Source organism: Halictus rubicundus, chromosome 9 (assembly GCF_050948215.1).
Source record: "Halictus rubicundus isolate RS-2024b chromosome 9, iyHalRubi1_principal, whole genome shotgun sequence".
Classification (NCBI taxonomy): Eukaryota; Metazoa; Arthropoda; class Insecta; order Hymenoptera; family Halictidae; genus Halictus; species Halictus rubicundus.
In genome coordinates this window covers 16,405,818-16,432,450 of record NC_135157.1, presented here as the reverse complement: position 1 = coordinate 16,432,450, position 26,633 = coordinate 16,405,818, and the positions used below count along the sequence as shown (strand labels likewise).

Here is a 26,633-nt window from a genome sequence, read left to right as displayed (position 1 = left end):
TTCACGATATTCGGTCTCGGTTGCTCGGCATCACGTGCTGGCGTGCTCTCACCTCTCGCGCGTTCACGATTCACCGTCTCCCTACAAGATGGCGCCAGATACACAATCAGGCGGAAAATTCAATCAATCGAACCTTTTTTTTCAGACATCGTTCGGTTATAATTCCATTCGGAATTTCCACTCCGAGCGATCGATTAATGATTTCTTGAAATTCGTTTTTCACTACCTCCATGTTTGAGAAAATGAGTTCAAAATTTGACGAATTTAACACTAGGCTTACGGAGCACTAAACATGACTATTTTACATTACTTTGTAAAAATAACATGAATGTATCGATCAAAATTTGTAGCCATTTTTTTAATAGTATATACCCAAAGTAATCAATTTGTTAAATAATTGCTGATGGATGCATTTTTACAATCTCAATATTCGCAATTTAAAAATATTAGAATCCGTCATTTTGACGGGTCCCGTAAATCTAGTGTTAAGAAAGAAAAGTACGTAAAAGCTGTACGAGTATGGTTCCGTAGACAACGATGTACTTTTTTAACACTGGAACGACCGGAGCAGTCAAAATGACTGGTTCCTAATTTTTTCTTTTACAATTACTGAAATCGTAAAAATGTTTTCATCGGAAATTTTTTAACGAACCTCTTTATTGAAGCATTACAATAAAAGTTGTACGAAGTCTGAATGGGCACAGTCTTGTCACTGTTACAAAGCAATATGCGTCAGTCGCATTTATTGCTCGGTCGTTCTAGTGTTAATAACATTATAAGCATTTAAATGTATTTAAACGATGTAGAAAGAGTTTAACAATTTATTTTGAAAATTAGGGGTCTCGGGCGAAATATGTATATCCAACGTTTTGATAGAAATAAAATAGAGTATTCGGCTTGTTAAAGAGAAATTTGTTTAAACGTTGATAGAACCTAATTTAGATGAAATATCCGATACCGGGAAAAGTTGAAATTATGATAAATACAATTCAGTGCAAATGACGAGTTAACTCGTCTCCTTTGGTTAACCGGCGAAATTCTCTGAAAATGTATAATTCAATACGTTCCGGGCCGGTCGACGAATATTCGTTTTGTTCGATTACAAGTCACCTTTGATCCTTGATCAACGTTATTGCGCGTTAATTAACGGATTTAATGTAAACTGATTTGATCCTGTTACACGTAGGATATTTACGATATTCCGTGTATGCGGTTTCACGCGTAATTTCGTCCTTTCGAGCAAGATGACATTTCATTTGTTCGGCACGTGCTCCGCCGCAATTGAATAAATGTTGCTGCACGTAATAATTGCGAAATGGAACACGGATTCGTCGCCACATACCGATGAATTAGGCGCCGATTCGGAATCGTCGGGAGAAAATCTTTCAAAACGTTTCCATCGCGTCGCGTCGTCGGGAAAAAAGTTAGGCGAGCCAGGAGAGCGCATAAATTTTCATCGACCAGCATGGAAAAACATGGAACAATGTGTTCTGCCGTCCTCGGACGGAATCGACAAAAATTTTCCGCGCCAAGCGCCGAGTCGGTGACGTCCATTTTTTGTCCGATAGGTGTTTCCACGGTTTCACCTTGGCAAACGGTAGAAATCTAAACAGGAGGTGAAAGGATCGATTGCATGCATGCATCGGAATAGGGTATGCAACCATAACCACGCCCATGGCCGATCGAAACGCACCGTGCAACAAATTATGGCATAAACAACGCGAGAACCGCTTCTGCTCGGACAACTCAATTCGACGTTCTCGAATAGACAAGCGACGATCATTCTTATTTCACTTTTATTGTAATAATTTTTAAAGCGAAGAAAATTCGAAAAGCGAAAGAATCTCGACGAAGAAGCGCAAGCAGGAAATACGACGCACGGTAAAATAATAAAAAAAAAACAGGCGACGACGCAAACAAGAATACTGCACGTGCACCTGGAATGCGTAATCGAGAAGACAAACATGCGAAAAGCGTCGCGTGGCTCGGTAAACGAGAAAGATCGATTAACTGGCCGAGAATCTGCATCTTGAAACGTTAAGACCGTGTTCACCTTGACGATGCAATTTCGATATTTTCTTTTTCTCAATATTTCGATTTCCTATAATTTTCCGAGAATCGACTCGGAACGAAGGCAATCCGAAAAATCCGAGAAAAGTCAGTCGAGAGCCCGACGTAATTTATTGGACGATACGGTCGCGTCGAAAAGGGCGCGAACGATAAACCGGTAAAAGAGGTTCCCCCGAAGGGTCCTGCCCGTATCCGTGCTCCGGAAATGCCATAATCGCGGTCTCGCGCGCGCGGCTTTCAACTTTTAACGCTGGAAAATGGCAGCAGGGGAGTGCTCGTGTACGTTCGCGGCCACCCCGGCGAACGCCCGAGGACCCGTGAACCTTTGAATTCCTCGAACGGTCATTAGGACAAAAGTATACCTGTGTCGACGATCCTCCGTAGACCTGTTGTCCTCGGACAATGCCCAGCCCGACAAGTGTTTTCGTATCTGATTGACCCATCTCTCGAAGGAACACTCCCGACAAACGGCTAATTTTTCTTCGAGCTAACGACCTTCGTATACCTGGCGTATCCTATTCCCCCGCCCCTCGGCCCCTCTCCTTTGTCTTTTCGATTTTGTCTCTGTCTCGTTCTCGCCCCGAGAAACAATCCCGCAGGACTGTAGAGTCACGCGTGCACGTCGGGAACGAGTTCCTCTCGATCTCTCACTCATTCTCGGTCCGCCATTCTCCAGCCATTCGCCAAATTCAGACATTATTTATCCGAAGCCGATTTTATAAATATTTCCGAAAAGTTCCAGGTGCGCTACATCGAGGGAATTTTTCGAAAATTCAAAGAACCGAACGATAGATTTCTCTGGGAGATGATGCGAATCGGTATCCGGCCGATTTAGCGGGCTCCCATTTCTATCGAACCTGTTGGAAAGGACGGGCACCGGGTCGGTCGCGACCCTAGGCCGGGTTCCAGGGAGTCGTCGCGTCCGGCGGTACGAAAAAATTCTCGGTACACGCCCGAGATATGACGGAAGCAGCTAAATGCTTAAACGCTCGAAACTCCAGGCTTAAATGCCGTTGATTGCAGTAGGAGGGAAATGAGAGGTTGCACGACGGACTCGTGTCTCGTGGCAGCGAGCGCTGTCACAAGTTACGAGACCGCTCTTCGGAGCGTACCGGTCCGAGTCCTTCCTCGAATAGACAGAACGGATGATCGCGCGGCCCAATTCCCGAAATCCCAAACTCCCACCGCCTAATCTCCGAAGTATCTTCGCAATTCCCCCCGGGGCGATTGCCCGCTGGCAAACCGGCGAAAGGTAGACCGTGCGTGGACTTTGTCGAACAAACCATTCGGATGGTTCTTCGCGCTTTCCCCTTTCCGAGCATCTCGAAATCGCCATTGTGAATGAGGTTGTAAACGGCATCCTTACTGACAGAGGGCAAACATTCGATAATCCGTAGAGGAAATCAGCAAAGGTATCAGGTACCTGGGACATTGTCCTATTGACCGATCTCTGATCGACAGCAAAATCGCCTGGAGCAAACGTCTTCTTTAACACTTTGACTGCCAAACTAGAAACCTCAAAAAGTCCATAAAATCAAAGTAAGTTATTTAATGAAGTAAGAATTGAAGAAATTAAATGTATGGTATTGAGTAGTCCTCCAACTTTCTTGCATTTTACAGACATTAATAAGATTTGTTACGGTGAATATATTAACGTAAAAGTTAATTTTATAACCTGGACAAATAATTCCGTCACCGACATATGGGTGACGTGGCAGTCAACGTGTTAATCGATTCTTCTAAATCTGTTTAACACTAGGTTTACGGAGCATTAACATTTTTATAAATAACATATACCTAAGAAAATAAGTTTATTGAGTAATTCCACGTAGATGGATCTTCACAATCTCAATAATCGTAAATTAAAAATATTAGAACCCGTCATTTTCACGGGTCCCGTAAACCTAGTGTTAACGAGAAGAGGCGGTGAACCAGCAGAAAACTCTGTCGCACTCGAGTGACTACATTCACCGCCCCGTTTCGTCGGAGAGACTACTGTAAACTAATTCCTCTAGGTTCGCAGAAACCTCAAAAAATCGTGGACGTTTAAAAGGACATTTGATCAATTACGCGGGTATTTCTACGTGTCGCTGTCATCGTTGTTTCCGACCGTTTATCATGGTTTTAACAGAAACGTGCCCTAAGGGATGATGGAGCGCATGGCCGAAGGATACGCGCGGTGCGAAAGGAAGCCGAGGGAGAAGGGTCGAAGGAGGTGGGGTGGGGACATTGGAGGAGTCAGGGAGTCAGAGAAACGGGTAAAGGGCAGCAGAAGTCGAAGAAAAGAGGAGGAGGAGAGAGAGAGAGACGGAATGGGGAGGGGAAGAGAAAGAGGAGAAGGAGCGGGACGCGGAGAGAGGCAGCGCGAGAGGGACAGGTAAAACAAAAAGTCGGGAAAAAATTGAAAACCAGTCTCGCGCGGTTGGTAGATCGGAGTCTAGCAGACTGCGAACGGACCGTGGTCCCTCTTCTCCTTTTCCACCACCATCGCTATCAGCAACCACCACCAACGTCTTCGGCAACGACTTACGGTGTAATAACTACGCTGCAGCAGCAGCAGCAGGAACACCACCACCACCGGACTCGCTTAGGCTACCATCGCCAACACCTCTTTTTCCTCCTCCTCCGCCTCGTTCACCTCTTTCCCTTTCCGCTTCGGTCCGTGTCTCTCGGTCCACGTCCTTCCTTAATTCAGTCCAATGAGAGCCGCTCTTCGATTCGTCGCACCCGTGCACAGATCTCTCTCTGCGCGTCGATTTTCAGAGGATACGCGCTCGATTCCGTTGTGCGTTGGCTCGGTCCCCTCCGCGAGCGAGCTGCGAGCTGCCAGCCGCGGTTCCCGCTGGTTCTCTCGCCTGCCTCTCGCCAGCCTCTCGTCCTCACCTCCGCCTCCGCTTCTGCCTCCACCACCGCCGCCAGCGTAACCTCCGCTTCAACCTCCACCTCCGTCGCGTCGGGCAGACTCGTCGGGCCGAGAGACGATCGGAATTTCGCGAACCGGTTCCTCCGCGGACACCAGAGCTTAGCCAGAACGGATTCTGTGCTCGGAGAAAGTGTCTGTCTCGGACAGTGTTGTTGGCCAGCGTTTTCGGCCCGGTGTTGAACACGGTGCGCGCAGGACGATCCAGCAGAAGATTCGAGCAGAGAGAGACTCGTCGTCGTCGGGATACACCTCACGGAGGAAATATGTCTCGCAATAGTTGCAACGCGAACCGGTTGCGCGCTCTTAAAATAGTTCCCCGCTTAGCATAGGTTTACCGCTTTGCCCGGTTTGCCCGCTTACGCCGTTCACTCGCTGGAACACGTCGCAGGACTAACAAGGTAACTATCGACGATCGGACATCCTCTTCCGTCGATCCGTGGATCGGAGAACGGTGATTCGGAGATTTCGCGGCGAACGTCTCGCTGTGCGTCGCAGCGGGCCGGTCGCGTTAACTGCGCCACCGATCCACCGAGGTTTCCTGGTGCACCACGCTGCATCGTGAAACGCAGTCGACGTCGCAGCGATCCTCCGCGATCGAAACGCGAGTGCTGGAGAACCGGCCGACGGTATTGGAATTTCGTTTAGCACCGCCGCGGTGCTCAGAATCGATTGATACAGAGGGTAGCAAAATCTTTGCATCGTTAAAGGACGAAGATCCTGCCGGTAGCAGTGCGAGAGAAATTCGGTTTTCTCGATAGCATAGTGTGTTGATCGCGACTGTTCGCGATCGAACACCATCGGAGCGTGGAATGCGTCGTCTTTCCGGACCGATAAAACCTCGTGTGCCAGTTTCCTGGGACTGTTAGTGTCGCGCCGTTTCCGAAGAAACGTCTATCTTGTCGCTCGCACACGACCACGGTCGGCCATTTTACGATTGATCGGGGGACCCCCCCTTTCTATTGCTTCCGAGAACGAGGAATAGACCGGGCGTTCAAGCAATCGCAATCGGCGCGAACGGTTGACCGTTCACGCGGCGAGCGAATCTTGCCGTTCGAACGATCGTTCGGTTTTAGATTGACTCGATCGTTTAGATCGACTCGGTCGTAAACCGTTTCAGTGCGGAGCAGTCGATGAAATTTCCAGAGGAGAGGAAAGTTACTCTTTCGACTACTTGCGCCGCGATTTCCTTCGCATTCGCGGTCTCTGCCATTTATAACTTCCTGGAACAAATGTGATAAGGACTGTACTCCTGTGTCTTCCATAGGAATAATAGGAAAAAACATTTGGTAAGAATTGAGTCGACTTTATTATGAGATTAATATAGGGCAATGGAGGATTTCCATTGGAATCCCAATGAAATTGGGAAGACGAGGACGTCGAGTGCGTTTACTGCGACGCAATCGAGCGAACTCGATTTTCCTTCGAGGCGAAGAAAGAAAATGGGGAAGATGAGGCGAGACGGTCAAGAGGTGGGAGACAAGAGAGGGAGAGAGAGAGAGAGAGAGAGAGAGAGAGAGAGAGAGAGAGAGAGAGATTCGAAAGCCCTCGGCCACAAGCCACAGTCGGACACACATAGGTGCCTGCTACGAAGTCGATTGCCGTTTGTTATTGAAGCTATTCCATCGCCTCGGGCCAGAACAAGGCGAGGCAAGCCGGCTGCGAGCAGCACGTTTGTCCCTGGACGACGATCGCGATCGTTTACATTTCAATACAAGCTGGAATTCTTCTAAAACTGCTGGCTCTCGCAGCGCGGAACGCGAGACACCTCCATCGTGATTCCTTCGGTGCATAGGACATCCGCGCGGCATTCCAATCAGTCGCTTCGAGGAATAAAAATTGCACTGCTCAACCGCCGCGTGTTTTCGACTCGAGTTTTCGCTCCGATGAAGCCTCTCTCTCTCTCTCTCTCTCTCTCTCTCTCTCTCTCTCTCTCTCACTCTGTCTCGATTCTCGACGAATGAAACTCAAATCGCCGTGTTCTTCGCTCGAGAGTTCAATCGTATTCAATGAACTTCTCCGATTTCCGAGAATGCAAAGCGGCCGCGCGCAATCGCGTAACTCGCGCCCGCAGTTTTGCATGATCGCGGTTCGACGAACCACAACTATGAATAGAACTTTCCCGAAAGATCGGTGCCCGCGTCGCATCCACCTGTTGCGACTGCTTCAGAATCGCGAGCGACTCTCTAGCAGCTCGAGGGGTACAGGACTATTGAAACTTGAGTGCACACGGAAGATCCTGGGGATCCTTTGAACGCTTGATCTACCGGAAGCCTGTTAATAATATTTTCAGTAATCGTGCTGTACCGAACGGTAGCTTAAAATCTGTTAAGAAACTCTTTGCCGTGGTCTTCCAAAAAATTATAGAATAATCGCCGGTAGATGAATTGTCAAGCAATTCGCATTAAATTTACATTTCGCGTCGGTTACACCTGCGCTCTGCGCGAACATTTTGTTATCCTAAGCTGTTCGCAAACGTCCCTAGAATCGGTGCCAGGTCGATCGAACCGGGGAGCAACCGCTGACATTAACTGCCGAATGGTCTCCCGTAAACCGTTAAGCAGGGGTTTTAATAAAGCGGTGCTTGCCAAGGGTTGCGGCCAAGGCGAAAAGACAACGGGCCGCCGATTACCTGAAAGAAGTCGTCGTAAAACGACGGCACCTCCTCGAACGCAAAAGTGGGGACAGCCGTGGCGGCGTGAAAAACGAGCCTCGGACTTTCGATCCTGTTAGTCGGTGGAAACACGCTCGAGGATAGGCGCCGGACGAAAAGTCGCTCAGGAACACGCGCAGTCTTCAAGTTTTCCGTCCTGTCCTCTGTTCGGTTCCGTTCGAGATCGCTTTCGAGGTAACGCGATCTTTTCACAGATCGGCGCCGTGTAACGGGTCATTGGAACGGAATTCCCTGTTGATAGTAATTCACTTGAAATATCGTGGGACGCGCGATTATACGGGATATAAATAGTCGGTTAATTGGCAGGTTCGAAACCTATAATTATTGCGCGCGCGCGCGCGCGCGCGAGTGATCGTTTTGCATCAGATTACCGGTCTTCTTTCCTCCTCGGAACCGCGCTTTTCCTAGATCGCTAGTTTCCTTTGAAACCTTGCCGGCGGCGGTGTCGTGCGACTTCTCTGCGAAAGGTGTACACATTATCTTCGACTCTGCAAAAACAAAGCGTCGGAGATCGATCGCGAAAAGATCACGGCGGCGCGACAAACTGTGCAGCCGGGGATTCGATATTCGTTCTTTTGGCCAAGTCCCTCTCTTGACAGCATCCCGACTCGCGTTCGTGCATATTCTTAATCACCTTAATCGAGCTTCATGGTCGTAATCAACGCGATTCACGGTCCTCCTGCTGCTTCGCGCGCCGTCCGCAGGAAACCGTGAGAATTCGACTCGAAACACTGTCCCCCCGGTACTCTTTCTCCCGTCGCATTGTCAATTTTCGTGGTGATTATTTACTTCATGATTATTTATTTTAGAGCATCATGACGAGTTGGAGCAGAACGCTGATCGCCGGTATCGTCGGGATCCTGTTCGTGGTGGCTGCGAGGAACTACACCGAGGCCTGCAACGAGGCGATCTGCGCCAGCGTGGTGAGCAAGTGCATGCTCACGCAGAGCTGCAAGTGCGACCTGGTCACCTGCGCCTGCTGCAAGGAGTGCTTCTCCTGCCTGAGCTACCTGTACGACGAGTGTTGCTCGTGCGTCGGTGAGTATACATCTTTTGGAGAGCGTGTTCGCCGCAGTATCTTGCACCACGTATTAACAACCGGATCTCGTTGCTCGCAGACCTTTGTCCGAAACCGAACATCACGGACAATCCGTTGAGCAAGAAATCGCACGTGGAGGACTTCAGCGAGCCGATGCCTGGGCTCTTCCAAGCCCTGACCGCCGAACCGGACGCGCACGAGCGCTGGCTCACGTTCACGTTTCCGGTGGACTTCGACATGTCCCTGTTCACGCCGAAGCACGAAAAAGAAATGAAGTACCATATGCGTGAGTATCTTTCCTCGGAGCCCTTTCGCTGACAACGAGAGAAATATTCTCGTGCAACTCGAATACAATATTTTCTCGCAACTCCCCTCCCTCGGGATCGTCGGCTTAAAGAGGGTCTGTTTGCGTTTCACAGAGACCGCCGACGAGGAAGCGCATCCGCTGAAGCCGAACGTGATGACGGTGAACTGCACGGTGGTGTTTATGGCACAATGCAACTCCTGGAACAAGTGTCGCGCCTCCTGCCAGAGCATGGGCGCTACCAGCTACAGATGGTTCCACGACGGCTGCTGCGAATGCATAGGGGACACCTGCATCAACTACGGGATCAACGAGTCGAGGTGCATACACTGTCCGATGGACAAAGAGGACGACGAGCTGAAGGAACAGTACGACGACTACGGCCAGGACGAGGACGACCTTGCCGAAGAAGTGATGGACTAAACCGTCCACCTAACATTGAGAAGAGAATGAAACGCGCCATTCGACGATCAATATAACACAGTAGAGATGAACGATTGTGTGTTGTCTATTGCGCGAGTCGCATCGGTACATAATCATTCGGGGAACAGAACGTACCACAAAGTGGGTCTATTTATAAAACTTTATTGTAACGATTTTGAGAAAGAATTATTTACACTAGTCTAGCCACGAATGATTATCTGATATCGATTCGGTGTCCGTCCCCTCTCTAGTCTGTTCCAAATTCCTCGGGGGAACGATCGCTCTCGTCGTTATTTTTCTAGTGGTCTTTCGATCACGGGATATCCACTGTTCATAAAGCTTTAACGGTACCCCGCGGTTTTAAGTATCTATACATGTACTAATAGTTTTATTTACATTTAACCGCATGAATTGGACATTACTCATCGAAAATATACCTGTTCGACCCTTCGCATTGTCTCAATTGTTGTACATTGGCGTAATCAAGTGCAGTATTAAATCATATCGTATCATATCGCATTCCCACCGATCTGATTATTTCTATATACACCATCTACGGCACGCATTTGTCCATGTTCCTTCCGAGTCACATGCTCCCGCTTTTGTCCTCTCAACGATTACGTTGAAAGATCGAGAAGAATTACAGAAAGTTTCAAAACACGGACTACGTTTACCGCGCGTAAACGATAAGATCGGCAGGCATAGCGTCGGGGACCAAGACCAATTTTATAAACGTACGATTCTATTCATATGGCACGGACGAGTAATAAAAATTCGACGCTGTAGGACCGCTCACTCGTACCGGGTGTTCGACAGTTTACGGCAACGATCAAATAAAAACCAAGTGCAGCGCGGTATTGACCCCTTGCTTCGACACACAATTTTCTTTTTTAGAGAATCATTAACCGCAAAGCAGATCTAATCGTATTATTTGTGAAATCAATTATAAGAAATTCAGAATTCGAGTCGCTATTGTTTCGTTTAACCATGCGAAATCGTTAAAATATTTACCATAGACGTCGAACACCCTACACAGGGTAAAAATTACTCGCAAAATTACTGACACTTCAAATTACATAGTATCAGGGATGTCATGCGATGGAATAATTCTTCTTTCGCTGTTGTCCGTATCTCGATGAATATGAGAAACAGTAAAAAAATGAATTATTCAATCGCGTTGTACAAGGTTTCGACGTACGGTCATTAATTCGAAGTCGTCGCGCGAGGAGATGTACCCCGTTTCGCACATTTCACTCGTTTGAAGATCGATGTCGCAACAGCCGCGTTAAAAACCGGTCAGTTCGCAAGGCCGATTCGATCCGACCGTGGCACCGGCTCGGTTAAATACGGACGTCAACAGTAAATGGCTTTAAGCCATACGAACCGTGATCATTTCGATTACGTTACCTAACGAGCGGATCCCTTTTCAAGGGACAAATTCTTCGTCTCGTTGATCCGTTAAAAACGTTGATACCGCGAGAGCGTCATTGATTATAGTACGCCGCACACCTCCTGCGCGCGAACAAACCAGACCACGAGCCGAACGGTCAAGGGTCACGCGACTCATGGATCTTTTCCGTGAAAGTCTCGTCACCGGGAACGCACACGCAGCACACGCAGGCACAAAAGCACAGTACAGCCCGCTTCGAGGAACGCGACAGAGAATGTTGCGTTTCACGCCATCCTTCAACGATCGTATACATTAGCCCATGGACGCACTATTCGCTTGCCCGATCACGCGCGTTGCCGAGTCTCGCTTACACGACGATATCGAACAATTTTTTTATCGCTCCACGTTAGTAGATTGATCACAGTCGTCCGGAAGAAACCGCGGCTCGCCTGGAAGCCACGAATAATTATACAGGTGGATGATCGTCGTGAGTCTCGTTGCTCTCCGGCAGTTTTATGAAGGGCAAGTCGCTACCGCTCCACATCGAGTATAGCTGCGATCTCGCGCATTCCTGGAACATACAGGTTTACAAATTTCTTTAACTGAGATTCTTTTTAAACTGAGAAATTATTTAGCAAATAGTTAATTTCAAATGACAGGATTTAGGCAGTCCGTATGTACCATAAACATTTCACGAAAGGAAAACTCGATAACAGTGCAATCAGAATGGTTTTAAAATGAAATTTCTGTATTACCCCGCCACCGGCACTCTCGGACCCCGAACGGCTATGTGCTGATATGCATGAATCCGTCGACGAGCTGCTTTTACGCGATGGTAGGATGTCCACGGCACCTGAGGGAAAATAAACAAAAAATCACGGATAAGCCTTTTCATTGGATGTTTGTTCTTCGTAATGCGTACACTTACCTAGTTCTGTCTCCCTATGATCGCTATCTTTACTATCCGCATGGCTACTGCTGGCCACGCTGGGCTCTGTAACAAGATCACAAACAAGTAGAATCAGCAAACCTGGTGGACGAGCGAGCATCATCGATGCTAATCGAATGTTACCTGAATCTCTATGCTCGCCGCTATGTGCACTTTGATCGCTCTCGCGACGTCCCGATTGGTCCGCGTGGTCGCTCGAATGGGAATCGTGTGGCCAGCACCTCAACGAGCCTACTTTCCGTGATCCGGGCCATATCGTCGTGTCGTAGCTTGATTCAAAGTTGCACGTCGTTAAAGTGACGCCCGGGATATGATGATTGGGGTAAGCTGATAGTTGATTCAACGGTCGAACACCTGTTTAGACATGGAGACAACTCGATGCGTAAATAACATTCACTAGTGCAAGTAACATCACCCAAACTCGTATCCTTTTGTTTCTTAGGTACCTGGTTTGCAGGACAACAATTGTATCGCCTCTTGCAGACCATCCTGACTAGCTATGCTGGACGTTTTCCATATCGTATCCGGTGTAGTGGATCTACTTCTGTCTTGATGAGGTATCCTCAATCTCGACCTTGCGTCTTGTCTTGGCCAGTCCGTAATGTTTCTGCAATCCCACGGCATGGACCATCTTCTCATCGTGTTGTCTGCTGCTTCGCCTGACATTTCTGCAGCTGCTGTCTCCGACCATCTCCTCTGAACCTACGCAAACAATTAATAGATTTGTTTATATCATCTAGAAACGACAGAAAGCGAAGAATCAAAGTTGCTCGTTTGAAGCATTGAAATTACCTGCAGAGGGAATAAAGGATACGGTAATGGTGATCTATGGCAGCTCTGCACCGACTGCTGCGTCGATGCCGAAGACACTAACGGCGGTGAACTGTATAGTCTCTCAAAACATTGCTGTAACGAAGCAATGTCACATTCGGCAGTACCAGTTTGTGAGCATGAGCATTCTGCCATTCCTCCTGAAAGGAGAAGATAAAATTTGAAGCGTTAGAAAGATTAAAATAAATTAAGGAATAAATAAATTAATCTGAGATGATTATTGGCACTCACCCAGGCATTCGCAGCAAGCAACACAGAATTGATATTGTAGATTTATGAACGTCAATAAATTATCCCTAAGTATGTCCTGAAATCAACTGCATTTGTTATAACAAGGTGTAAGGATTCAATTATAGTTCAAGCTGAATCAAAACAATACATACGTGCTTCTCTGCTTCATTATCTCGAGTCTCGTGATCTCTTAAAGCGGAGATAATATGATTTTTCACAGTGTTGCTGGCCACGTACGTCGCTTTGGTGAGCTCTTCCCAACCAGCCAGGCACTGTCCAGTTAATCGGCATTGCGCCGCTGTGTCATGAGCCGACAAGAGCGTTTGCAAAGACTGGGCTAATTTTGCGCCAGCTGTGCATAGGCCGTTCAGCGTCTGGATCAAACAATGCAATTAGTTTCTGTACTTATTCATAGGATGCTTGTAAAAATATCGACATACCTGTAAGTAGACTAGCCAATTACCAAGACACTCATTGACCTCTAATTGAAGTTTATTCGCTTGATTGTCATTCGTCTTTGGTTCCGTGCCCCCTTCTGCCATATTTACATACTTTTGAACTTTGGATATTGCGCCCAGTTTAGTTGCCTAATTACATAAGAAAGTATTGAAATTTTCGCGTCTAGATAAAAGCATTAAAATCTCGAAAAATTCAATAAAAATTTCCTAAAATGGTTCAACGATAAAATTAAGATATTCATTCATGGGTTCATTCAACAACATAATAAGTTACCTCAAAAATGGCAAAAAGCGATAGAACAGAATGAAAACTATGTTACTGAATAAATATCTTAATTTTAACTTTAAACTTTAATTGAAAAACGTTACGAACTTTCGCTCCGACCCAATAGTTCCAACTATTCGATCGAATACTCAAATTGAAATAACAATTTGAAATTGAATTACTCAACAAGAATTAAAGGAATGATCAGGTTTGGAATTATTTTCTGTTACTGCGGCGAAAACTATGTAGAATACGCAGAAATTCAGCCTTGGATAGACCTTATTGTGCCGCTACAAGGTCGAGAATACTTGACAAATATTTTGGAAAGACCGGCGAAGAGCAGAGAAAAGACAAACACGACTCTGTTGCGTGTCTTTCGTTCGGGACCCGGTAAGGATTCGAAAGAGCGAGATTTCTAACAGAAAGTATCGGAAATCGGTGACTTACATGTTTCCTTGTTCGGCGTGTGTCCTCGGCAATAAATTAAGGTGAAAAAGAAGAATCACAGGTCTCGCTTCGCCGACACAGCACAAATACCGGTACCATTGTAGCCCGGCTCGTGCATACCGCTCCGCTCGAATCCAACGATGCAAAAAGCGAAACGAATCCGATGGTACGCGACGGCAACGCTCACTCTCTGTCTGTCCGGCTGTGTCTGCGAGTATGTCGAGTCTGCGCTCTACGCCTGCGGGTCAGCGATCAGCATTGCAAGCATATAGTATACAACAGTAGTACAGTCTGTACGCTTCCCTCTCCATCATCAGATTCCCCTTTAGCGACTCTCTACACTACATTCTGCACGTATCAGTATCGGCGACACGAGGGGATACGTGACGTCACATTATCGAGCCACGTTTAGTGCTGGAAGGGAAGCATTTCCAGGCGTATACTCATCGGTCTGCAGTGCGGGTTTACCTTTGCACGGGGCATTTAATACAGCGTTTCTTGGCCAGGTGGCGCCATTTGTGCCCGGACTGCACCGGGTCACACACAGTGGCTCACCTAATAGATCACAACCCTTCTGTAGGCAACTGGGTGTATTTCATTTAACAATCTTTTAATGTTCTCCTTGAAATATCACACAACCGCTCTAAATGCACGTTCCCTGGACATTATTGCGTCGATATACGTATATATAGTCCCCAAACAACAACGTATACAATGAATCTTAACAGCCCGGTCTTCGTAGATTCGCGATAAGGTAGAGTGACTACATTACCGACAAAAAATGGTTCTACGTGACTCAAGTTTTCGTCCTTATATAAGAACATTTTGTCGCTGGTAAAGGGCTCGTTCGAAAGAGGAAGGTTCAATCTAGCGCGCGCTGGTCAGCAGCTGCCGAGATTATGCGGATATTTGGTAACATAAGCGTTAGAAGTAGGCCAAAAATTGGATGAGTTTTCTGGATGAAATCGAGAGCAGCGCGCGCTAGAAAAGTGGTTGCCTACGCAAGGGGTAAAAATGATGAGCGCGTTCAGGTAAAGGCTGAAGCAAAACGAGTATGAGAATACGGTATTCCGAAGTAAAAGAGTACGAAACAAAGCTACAGAAAAATGGACAGAAGCACGACAATTCTTTAATCCACTCATTCGAGATCAGTAAATTGTTGCCACAAGTCGAAACGGACCCAAGTCTCGTCGATTATTGCAGGACGCAAAGTACATCATTTCTGGTAATTGTCTTGCTGCAAATGCCAGTAACATCTGCATCTTTCTAGGCGAAAAATTTCAAACCAGTTCTCAAGCGCATTACGCTCTTCGAACCATACTTCGCTGGTTTAGTTATTCCTCGGAGTTCAGCGAATTAATCGTGCTATCTTTTTGCAAGCGTGCAGGATCGCGTGAACTCTTACCTCGATCGGTCATCGTTCTGTTCGGCGATCGGCCGAATTCTGGCGTGTTCCTTCGAGAAATCGAAACGAAGACGCAAGGCCCGGCCGAGGTGAAAGGGACCCGAGCTCGAGTGGCCGCGCTCCTACCGGTGACGTAGACCGTTGATAAAAAAGGAAAAGGACAGAGCGAACCGGGAAAAGGATGGAGCCCGAAGCCGCGAGAAGGACAGGAGGGAAAGGTGGGAACGAGAGAGGAGAGAAGTCGGGAGAGCAGAATGGAAACGCGATCGCGCGCCGCGCGAGGGACATCGTGACTCAGGTGGGGAACTCGATGTGGTAAGAGAGCCAAGAGGGAGGGGTTTAACGGTAAAGTCGGTGTAACCTTATAGCAGTGTTTTTCAACCTTCTTTTTTTCCACCCGTCCGAGACACCACCCTAACGTTTCGATATCCTTTTGTAGTCCCGACCGTCTCCACGTAAACGGGGATGTTCCTTAATGTGTCGTTGGGCACCCGGGGAACAATGGACACGGGCCTCTACGGTTCTCCATGCCCGAAACCGCGTTACCTTTGATTTACAGGTTTTTTTCCATTCCAGCAATTATCCGCTCGCCTTTGTGGAAAGACAAATTGCCTTCTCCGGTTCGAGCGTATGCCTTAGCAGAGGGCACTCATTGTCTGCATTGTCCACGTAGCGGTCGCGTCGCTTCGTTCGAATGCTTCTGCGCAAGCTCTTCTGTAATCTTCTGGCAAAGGCTGCTTAAATTTTCTCTCACTTTTTATCTATTTCGAACGATCTCGGATTGGAAACTGTTCTCGGTGGAAGCTGGGAACAGCCGGCTGAATTGGGACAATTGTATTGCCAACGTCGCCGCAAAGAATGCAATATCCGGCGTTCGTTATAAATTCATTAAAATCCGCACACTCTATTTACTTTCTACAAGGCAAGAAACGACAGTGTCTCGCCGAGAGGGGGAAGGGGAACAGGAGGAAAGCGGCACATCCAGGTTCGGTTTATCGAGCAAAAATTAAAATCCATCAGACCCGAGAGCTGCGTTTTAGCCGGTGACCGTTACTAACGAGAAGATTGCAGATTTTTGCGCGTTTATATCGGCCAAGAATGCGAGGAGCACGATAAGATATGGAGCACAATTAGATTTAATTATGCTTTCACTTGGTAGAACTTCGTTCGTACCAGCAGGTTTTTCCTCGGCATCAGTTATGTCAACTGTTATCCGAGCTAAAAGTTCCGAGACGCGGTTTCAGTTATACGGATACCGTTACTGGAGTTAATAAGGGCGGCCGGTGAAAATAAGTAACGAACCCCTGTTATCCGAACGGCCTTGTTCCCCGACAGGTTCGGATAGGCGAAGTTCCAAGGAAGAGGAGACCGAGTCGCGTTACTAATGAGCAAGAAAATACGGTTCGAACACGCAGCTCGCTGCTGTTTAAAGTCGCGCGTCCCGGCGGGAGAGAGTTTCTCGAGCAGGTGTCCGAGAAACCATCGGGAATGGGAATCACTGATTCGCGGCGGTGTCTCGATGACGAGAGAACCATTTCGTCGTCACTGACCACGGCGCGACTCGCCGCGTTTTTTCGAGGGAAACGAGTTGCCAGGACGCAGGCAGCTGACGCAGGACTTGACCGTTTTCATGGCGTCAAACAGTTGAATAAACGAGCCGGAAAGAGGGGTGCACTTACTGGAACGCGTCTGGAAAACGAAACAAATGCGACAACAGATGGAGACCTCTCCGTTTTCTTTTCCCCCACTAGCGCGCGCGCGCGTACGCTCGCAACGGCCACGTTTTCAAAAATTCGGAAACATGGTCTTTCCGAAACGTCGATCGGTTATTTAACCCGTGCAGCTGCAAACTTGTATTATCGAGATCGCGGGTTTTATGCGCCGACAAAAATGACTGGCACAAGAAACACTCATGAAATCGCTAAAATATGCACGGTGGACATTCAAGTGGAGCAGCATTTCGAAATGGAAAGTTATGTTTTGCGTTTATGCGCCAGCGTTACCAGTCTGCTTTACGGAAGAAACACAGTATCGCCTATTAAGTAGATAATCGTCGGCGCACACGTGCGAGTATTCGCGTTATTGTGGACGTTCGATCCGACGTAATTTGCAACGCCTCTGTAAATTGCTGGGCTCGCTCGCTAAGCAGGAGGAAGCAATTAGCTTTTTCTAAATCGATCGGGGTCCGTCCGCGAGCCGCAATCAGGTTCGAGTAAAAGTTCCTACGGCTACTCGACCGTATGTTAATTGTCTCACCTTGAAAGCGTTACGGATACGACGCGTACGAGCGGATTTGCACCGCCGTCTTCTCGATCGGGATCGTAACGCGGCTGGACGATCTTCTATCCGCGGATTATAGTTGCACTGGAAGATCTATTTGCGACTGCTTCGTCATGGAGGATGCTCGTTTGGACGGTTTACCGGCTCTAGACACAATGAAAATAGAATTATGATAGACTGCATTTTTGCTAAACAGATTCGTAACTGCGATTTCGTATATAACAAGGAATCTCAGGCAGGGTGTTTTGCACTGATCTTATATTTTTTTAGTTTTGCGCCAATTTGGCACGGACGGACCTGAGGCGAGAAAACGGGAAATGGCGGTTAGAAATGGGACATTTCGAGCGCAAGAAGCCGGTGCCGTTTCTGTCGGTGAAAAAGACGAGGAAGAGGGGAAAAAAGCGAGACAAAGGTGGTGTCCGGTGGTGCAAGACGCCTATTCCCGCAGCCGGTCATAAGGCGAAAAGTCGAGAGGACCATAGTCGAGCGTAGGTTCCCCCGTAGTAGCCCGGCTGGATGCACGGCATACGACGTGCACAGCAAGGTACACACCGTACTTTCATAATGTCGAAGGAGTACAGGAGACCCGAGGCCCGTGGCACTCGTCGGACGGCTAGTGAAGGGAACGGATCGTCATAGTCGGTCGACGCTCGACCAAACGGCCAGCGAAAATGCCGTCCGCGCGTCGCGCTTAACGGTCTCCGGTCTTCAGTCCTCGGTGTTCGGTGTTCGGTAACAGGTGGAAATCGAGAAATTCGAGGAATTCCGTGAAAATCGGTTGTGACTTTCCGGGGATAACTCGGCGAATCGGAGAAACGAGACATGAAGAGTCTGGAGGAAGTTCCTCGCGCGCGAATCACCGCGAACGATCGGTCCCAGCATCGGTGGAATTGATAGAACGATGGAAGGAGGACGATCGCTCGACGCCTCGACCCCGGTGGTGACCAAAGACTAACAATAAGCTCGCCGCACGGCGAACAAGCGAACGGACGACGGTTTTTCCTGGATCCGCTCTGGTCGGCTGCGAGCATTCCGGTGTAAACACGCGAATCGTTGCATTAACGGACAAGCGCACGTTGCGAACGCGAAACGAGTTTTCATCGGTGCGGCGCGCGCTCGCGCCGAACAAAGAAACTTCTCGTGAAAGTTGCCGCGAGGTGCGCGGATAAAGAGTGTTCTCCGGTAGCAGGCACCGTGCGTCGTGCCCACATCGCGGATGATCGCGACCACGACCAGTGAGTTCTCAATGTGATCCCGCCTTTCATCGAGGCCAGACGCAAAACAAAAAAAAAAGAAAATAGCAGAACGACACATCCAGGATGACGCGAGAAATTCTTCTGTCCCTTCTGGGGATCCTCGTCGTGGGCGCAGAAGGCACGTAACGTAACATTTCAGTCGCCGCTCCGCTCCGCGCCGCGCCGCATTTCTCCAAAGCCGAGAGACCCCGATTCATCGAGCTGCCCGGCCGATCGTTGCTCGAGCACGTACGCTTCGGTCGCGACTCGTTTCGTCTTGCTCCGTTCCGTCTCGTTTCATATGGCACGAGGTATTCGAAGAAAGCGACCGCCGACATGTCGAGATTTGAAAATTATTATAGAATTACCAGGGACACGGGAGGCCTATACTTTTGCGTTGTGTCGCGCCGGGTGAAACGCGATCTTCTCTCTTCTCATCGGCAGGGGAAAACGCTCGCTAAACGGGGAAAAGAGTAGACCATCATTCACCGATGCGATCTCGTCGAGCAGAAATCGGATGGATCGAGCGCGCGCGAATGCGTATCTCGAAGTCCGTTGATCCGCGAGATCGAATATCGGCGCCGGAACGGAGCGCAGGAATTTCGAATCCGACGTATCCGCTGCTCGTTTTCCATCTGTTTCTCCGAGTGTTTGTCCACGGACACCGAGGAAAGGAATACGAGAGCGAGCAAAACAGGTACCGCCCACTCGGTTCTCGTCCACGCGGATTTTCTGGTGTCTCGAGGTCACCCGGTGTATCCGCTTGGAATAAAACGCGCGCAGGTCCCTGTCGCTTTGCCTGTCTCCGTTGGCCTAAACCTTGCGAATTCCAACCGATTTTTTCATCTCTTTTCCCGAAGGGAAAAACGACCGGCTATTTTCGTTCGAGGACGTCTCGAACCAGAGGAAGGTGACACGGTACGCGATCGAGGCGATTCGGCGAAAGGGGCAAAGCGACAACAGACCGTGCGGAGACCCACAGGCATACTCGTCGAGCGTGAAAGCGGAAATAGGGTGAATTCGTGTTCCCCGATTCGGGACGGCCGTCCGTTGCACGCCGGTCGGGGCTGGGCCCGATCGATTTCGTGTTTCCACCGACCGAGAATCGATCCGTTGGTTCGACTCGGTTTGAACGGAACTGGTCGGGCGAGTCGAAGCGAGTTTCGCCTTTTGTAACTCTTATTCTCCTAGGCGACCTACATGAAACACCTTGCTAGCACCGTTTCTGCGTCGCGCGCGCGATATTACCGCTCTGCGTGATGCGCAATTAACCCTTTTAACGATCGCTGAACACACGAGGAGCCGATTTCCAGGAACTTTTCTAAAAGATTGTTTTCTTCTACCTAGTGGGCACGTCGATTTCCTCTCGACGATCCGGCAGATGTTCCAAAGTTCATTTCGAGCCTTGGAATCGTTCGTGTGCCTACTTGGAAATAGTCTCGAGCGATTAGCTCGCTGTGAACACGTGGACAGACAGCGATCGTTCCCCCGATTTATTTTCTTGTCGGTCGGTTACTTCGCCGCGCGCGGCCCGTTCGAGGCACTTTCGATTCGGCCATGACGAATCGAGTATTCAGAAAAATTTAGTAAACGTTCCGCGCGGCCCGTTTGCGTCATCGACAGAGCCAGGCCACGGTCCCTTCCTCGGCGACCAACGGCAACGCGCGACGCCATAACACCGGCACGAACTTTCATCCGCGCCGGACAAAAAACGCGTAGGAAGGACGTATCTTTGGCGTTCGGGCAATTACCAGAAAATTACAGCCCTCGGGGACGATAATTGCTCTCCGGTGTTGCTTTCGGTGTGCGTTTATTGCCTTCTCGCTGTGCATGGTAACGAAGGGGATGGTCAGCAGGAAGAACAGCCAGCCATTATCTATTCATTAGAACATTCAATTTTCTCTGGTACGTTCTCCGGATTCCTTTCGACACCCTGCTGACATTCTTCCGAACACTTGTCCGTGGAGCACCGCCATAGTCCTAGACTCGAATCAAAGAAGTGTTGGTCCCTGCTAGCTATAGATCAAACGCAAAACTGTCGTTCTACTGTAACACCTACACTGCCGCGTTTCCAAAATGTTTTCAAAGCTAAGCAAAACAATTTCGCAGCAGAAAGTGAACGATTCTCGAAATACTACGCTGTCTACTGTGACTTTAAACACCAAACTGTGCCAAATTGATGTGGCCATCGTTAAGCAAATGTTGCTAACTGTGCCAGCGGCAGCGAACGCGTTAATTGGTGGCAACGTAGTCCGCAAGATCACTGCGATGTCTCATTTTCAAAGAACGCGCGTCGTGCAGCTCTCCTCCGCCGGCGAAAGGGGCAAGCGTAGATTCCGCGGCGACGAGGCAACGTGTCGACAGAAGCTGCGAGAGCAGTCGTTTCCATGGCTAGCTCGTAAATAGAATGGTCAGCGATAGTTGCGAGCGATCGCGGGCACTTGTGCGCGTTTGTGGGAGAGGTCGGTTCGCACGGCTCTGATCCGATTCCGGAGCTGTTGCGAGAGCGTCGGACGAGAAGGATAGGGGTTGATAGGTCGATTAATAGGCTCCGATATGGCCGGTGGTCGGTGCTAACTCGTTCAACCGGGCAGGTAAAAGCGTCCTCGAGATTCTAGGCGAGCGGTTTTCTTTCGTTCTCGCGGGAGGAAAGAGAGGAAGCGTGTCGAACGGCCGCCGCTACAGGCACGTTTCCATCGAGTCGGCCAGTGAGACGGTCGTAACATTTAGCCGGGCCGGGTCGGGCCGGGCCTGGCTAGACTCATTGTCGGAAGCACGCGAAACTCGCGCTCGCTGGTAACCTATGCAAACTCGACGAACGCAGCACACGTGGGCGGGGCACCGTTCGAGCTTCCACGGTCGACGCAGGTGAAATTTCGATCCGTCCATCCATCCGATCTCGATCCGTTCCGATACGCGATCGGCATGCGCCACGAGTATTTTGGCGACGGGACGCAACTCGACGCCGCCGTCGATTACACAATCCCGGGCTCTCTATCGGAACGTTCCCTCGAGTTTCGCGTGTCACGTGTACCTGCGCGGGTCACCGTCCGCCTTTTGTTTTGACTTGAATGACAACGAACGAAACTCGTCGGACTTTCGCCCATAACTCCATCGGAGAAAGAGCGCGGCGAAAGCCCTAACTCGGCGAGCAGCAACTACCGATTAACGGCACAATTTCGACGCTCCTTTCCCTTTTCCTTCTCTCAGTAGTTGCAAATAATGTGACGCCCTCGACGCTTTTGACCCACAGTTGATTGGTACGACCGAGGTTCTGTACTTCGGTGGACGCAAGGAGTTTTTCATTGGCAGGATGAATGTGCACGCAGGGATCGCAAGGAACTTTGCATTGTCTGCTTAAGCGAAGTTTTCCCCGTGTGCCAGCGGACGCGGGACAATCGCACGAAACTACACCTTTCGCGGCACGATTTTCATTTCCTGACGCGTTGCAAGGTGTCGCAAGTCATCGCCGATCGCGACGACACGGCACACGCACCACGTGCTTTCCTACCATCGCATCGTCGTGCAACACAATGGATTAGGAAACCCGCGAAAGGAGCGGGTCGTTCCTCGCGGTGCCGATACGGCCGATACAGCCGAGCACCGAAGATACGATCGATTTGAAGATTGGTGGGCTAAGTGGCACGAATTCCGAGGCGGAGGGACGACGGGACGGTTGGGCGTTTTGTCGGCGGCGCGGACACCTCTTCGTGGAACCGAACGATCACCGTTAACCGGTTCTTCCCTCGTGGCCTACTGTCGTCGCCCGTAAAATTCGCTCTCGGTACGCCGTATTTACGTAAACGCGACGACACGTAATATCCGTCGTTACGATCGCGTACATCCTTTCCCGCCCCTCCCGCCTGCTTTTACGATCGCGCCGGAAATCGCGGCGCGAGAATACCGTGGGGAAAAAAAAGAACGAGTTATCGATCCACTCGAATCTCGGATCAGTTCCGGCTGATCGCCGAAAGGAGATCTCGAAGGACTACCGGCCTAGAAGAAAAATCGAAACCGAATCGTTCTTTCGCAGCCTCGGTCGTATCCTTGGCGATCGATCCGATCTTTCTTTTTTGCGAGATAGATCGCAGACGGGCACGCCCACTTTCCAACTTCCCAACAATCGCTTCTGCACAAGCGACGTGCACAACGAGCCGTGGATTCTGCACTCCCGGGGAGAATAAGCGCAGTATAATCGCAGTATTACACATTTTACGCACCCTACGTTTTAGAAGCAATCATATCGAATCTCGCACACGGGTGGACGACATGGCCGCGCGCTTAGGCTCCTGGTTAGCAGTAAATTACGCACCGAGAGCAGGTGTGAACGCAAGCCTTCGTTTATCGCAACGCGTAGAATAAACTGCTTTTCCGTTCGCACCGGGAACGATAATTGCAACGGATTCGCGCTCGGACAGGGACGGTTCTATTTTCGACGCTGGTCGATCGAAGCCGTACAGCGTGCACCCTCGTGGATCAGCTCCAAATCGCTCGTCCCGTAATCAACTTCCTGATCGTTCCCCGAAACGGTTCCGTACCGTGAACGTGAGACGCCTTTTTCAGGAAAACAAAAAGGCTGCACTGACAAGAAAGTCGAGTAATTATCGTTTCGCGTCGCTGAAAGTGTACACAATGGAAAAAGATTACCGGCGACGTACAATTACATGGGAAAAGAAAGAGAAACGAAAGGCCTCACCGGGAGTCCGCGGGAAATTAAGGAGACTCGGCTTTCCTCGGATCGAACGGATCGGAACCGATCAGGGAACAAGGATACGGAAAAATGGCGATAAACCAAGAACTGTACCGTGACACGCTTCACCGGCAGCAGTCCCGACCCAACACGAAGTAGCTCCATGTCGTACCGTTATTTCGGCTTTAAAGTTTTGTAACCGCGTGACCCAGACCCACGAGGCGATCAGCGAATGCCAAAGACTCGAGGCTGAAGCCTAGCAAACGTACGCACATGCACGCGCCGCGACTCTTAACCATGGAATTCCTCGATTTCTGGAGAGTTCCGGAGAGCCCGTTCACGCCCATCCGCGTCACGACCGCTCCAAATTCGCCGAGAACTTCTTCGCGCCTTTTTCAGCGCGTTTGCTTGCGCCGGCGTGGGCTATCTTTCGACGGAAGCAAACACCCGTAACGGTACTCGAAGAATTTGTTTGGGATCTGCGAGATGGAGGAGCAATGTTTACGATAGCGTGAATTTTTCAGCTATCAACTTTTTCTGGTGTAATATGTACATTTGAATTTCGTATAATTTTGATCGGAAACGCGTACGACCGCGTTCTTCCCGCGAAGCGAAAGATCGCGCGCTCAAGTTGACAGTTTTGCTCTGTCCTATCTCGTAATGAAAAGCGCGATTATTAATGCAAGGTGAAACCATATTAATTAGAGGCTGCGCGGAGCAGAGAGAGAGAGAGAGAGAGAGAGAGAGGTGGAGCGAGATGCAGCACGCGCGAACGCGTTTACACTAGGTTTAATTAACCCGTTCACACGAAACGGTAACTCCGCGTCCCACGAGAAACGGGGTCCTTCCCGAGAGTTCGAGCCGTCTAAAGAGACAACGGATGCTTTCACCCCGCGCGGCGCGCAGGTGATTCAATGCGCGCAGACTCTCCTATTTAAATGAACGGGGCTCTCTCTTTCTCTTCTCGACCGGTCTTTTTCTCTCTTTCGCATAGCGGTCTCGGAGGAATTACGAGACGACGCGAACGAGGATGATCGTCGAGAGGCTCGAAAATCAAAGGCCATCTGCTCGCGATCGGCCTTGAAACACCACCGGAAACGGTATTCCTCGGGCCGAGCGAGGCTGCCGCCGCCATACCGCGCTCCTCTAATCGCGGCAAAGATTTTATCGACTTCTCCCAGGTCCCTCGACAAGTTTCACGACGTTCTAGCCATTATCGTTGCCTACTTCCATCCTGATGGACGGCCTTGCATCCCAATAATCGACCGGCTTATCGACCGCGGTAAACAGCCACGGGTAAACCGCTCGCAACGGTCCACTCTTCGGCCTGTACATTCTCTTCTGGATATCCTCGTGCCAGAAAATGCAAAGATATGCAGCAGGAAACCTCGCAATCCTTGCGACAGATTGTCCTTCTCCCTCGAAAGAAAAATGCTCGACGAGACTTCCTTCGTCGAGAGGATGACATTTTTATGCAGATTTACCGTATAGGGTATTTCAGCGCCTAAAACGGCCCATGCAATTGTCTTTATTAGCCGCGACAGCAATGTCTCTCAATATTACATGGTTCTCTCTTTTACATGGTCGAAGCATTTTGCTTTTGGATTGGGGACAGGTAGGGTTCTCGGAGATATTTCGTCCAAAATGCAAAGATAAGCAGCAGTCTTTGCGACAGATTGTCCTTCTCCCTGCCTCGTGAAAAAAAAAATCGGTGAAACTTCGTTGGTCCAGAGGATGACATTTTCATGCAAATTTATCATACAGGGTATTTCAGCGTCCATCCGATTGTCTTTCTTAGCCGCGACAGCAATGTCTCTCAATATTTCTTTACTTGATTGAAGCATTTTGCTTTTGGATTGGGGACAGGTAGAGTTCTCGTAGAAATTTCGTCCAAAATGCAAAGATATGCAGCGAGGAAGTCTCGCTTCGAACGCATCCAATGCATGGATGACATTTTAATGCAGATTTATCATGCAGGGTATGTTAGAGTCCATCCAATTGTCTTTCTTAGCCGCGACAGCAATGTCTCTCAATATTACATGGTTCTCTCTTTTACATGGTCGAGGTATTTTGCTTTTGGATTGGGAACAGGTAGAGTTCTCGTAGAAATTTCGTCCAAAATGCAAAGATATGCAGCGAGGAAGTCTCGCTTCGAACGCATCCAATGCATGGATGACATTTTAATGCAGATTTATCATGCAGGGTATTTCAGCGTCCATCCAATTGTCTTTCTTAGCCGCGACAGCAATGTCTCTCAATATTACATGGTTCTCTCTTTTACATGGTTGAAGAATTTTGCTTTTGGATTGGGAACAGGTGGAGTTCTCGTAGAAATTTCGTCCAAAATGCAAAGATATGCAGCGAGGAAGCCTCGCTTCGAACGCATCCAATGCATGGATGACATTTTAATGCAGATTTATCATGCAGGGTATTTCAGCGTCCATCCAATTGTCTTTCTTAGCCGCGACAGCAATGTCTCTCAATATTACATGGTTCTCTCTTTTACATGGTCGAAGCATTTTGCTTTTGGATTGGGAACAGGTGGAGTTCTCGTAGAAATTTCGTCCAAAATGCAAAGATATGCAGCGAGGAAGTCTCGCTTCGAACGCATCCAATGCATGGATGACATTTTAATGCAGATTTATCATGCAGGGTATTTCAGCGTCCATCCAATTGTCTTTCTTAGCCGCGACAGTCTCTCAATATTACATGGTTCTCTCTTTTACATGGTTGAAGAATTTTGCTTTTGGATTGGGAACAGGTGGAGTTCTCGTAGAAATTTCGTCCAAAATGCAAAGATATGCAGCGAGGAAGTCTCGCTTCGAACGCATCCAATGCATGGATGACATTTTAATGCAGATTTATCATGCAGGGTATTTCAGCGTCTATCCAATTGTCTTTCTTAGCCGCGACAGCAATGTCTCTCAATATTACATGGTTCTCTCTTTTACATGGTTGAAGAATTTTGCTTTTGGATTGGGAACAGGTAGAGTTCTCGTAGAAATTTCGTCCGCCGAATATG

The 26,633-nt window shown here is 48.9% G+C and overlaps 2 protein-coding genes across 2 annotated transcripts; one reads left to right on the top strand and one right to left on the bottom strand.

Annotated features, from left to right (window-relative positions):
* The first annotated feature begins 5,088 nt into the window (after positions 1 to 5,088).
* LOC143357377 (twisted gastrulation protein homolog 1-A) lies at positions 5,089 to 9,464 on the top strand. Its single transcript, XM_076793822.1, has 4 exons — positions 5,089 to 5,391; positions 8,474 to 8,702; positions 8,783 to 8,989; positions 9,123 to 9,464. The coding sequence occupies exons 2-4, from the start codon at positions 8,480 to 8,482 to the stop codon at positions 9,428 to 9,430; spliced, it is 738 nt and encodes a 245-aa protein (XP_076649937.1). The 5' UTR covers positions 5,089 to 5,391; positions 8,474 to 8,479; the 3' UTR covers positions 9,431 to 9,464.
* A 112-nt stretch (positions 9,465 to 9,576) lies between these two features.
* LOC143357374 (uncharacterized) lies at positions 9,577 to 14,273 on the bottom strand. Its single transcript, XM_076793816.1, has 10 exons — positions 14,002 to 14,273; positions 13,272 to 13,418; positions 12,984 to 13,205; positions 12,832 to 12,907; positions 12,562 to 12,740; positions 12,216 to 12,471; positions 11,893 to 12,123; positions 11,749 to 11,814; positions 11,576 to 11,673; positions 9,577 to 11,391 (listed from the first exon to the last, which is right to left on the bottom strand). The coding sequence occupies exons 2-10, from the start codon at positions 13,371 to 13,373 to the stop codon at positions 11,287 to 11,289; spliced, it is 1,335 nt and encodes a 444-aa protein (XP_076649931.1). The 5' UTR covers positions 13,374 to 13,418; positions 14,002 to 14,273; the 3' UTR covers positions 9,577 to 11,286.
* Between the last annotated feature and the right edge of the window lie 12,360 nt (positions 14,274 to 26,633).

Coding starts and splice junctions, on each gene's coding strand:
- LOC143357377 (XM_076793822.1), top strand. CDS start 8,480: ATGACGAGTTGGAGCAGAACGCTGATCGCCGGTATCGTCGGGATCCTG. Junction 8,703..8,782: donor CGAGTGTTGCTCGTGCGTCG/GTGAGTATACAT, acceptor CGTTGCTCGCAG/ACCTTTGTCCGAAACCGAAC. Junction 8,990..9,122: donor AGAAATGAAGTACCATATGC/GTGAGTATCTTT, acceptor TGCGTTTCACAG/AGACCGCCGACGAGGAAGCG.
- LOC143357374 (XM_076793816.1), bottom strand. CDS start 13,373: ATGGCAGAAGGGGGCACGGAACCAAAGACGAATGACAATCAAGCGAAT. Junction 12,741..12,831: donor TGCTTGCTGCGAATGCCTGG/GTGAGTGCCAAT, acceptor TTCTCCTTTCAG/GAGGAATGGCAGAATGCTCA. Junction 12,472..12,561: donor ATCCTTTATTCCCTCTGCAG/GTAATTTCAATG, acceptor TTGTTTGCGTAG/GTTCAGAGGAGATGGTCGGA.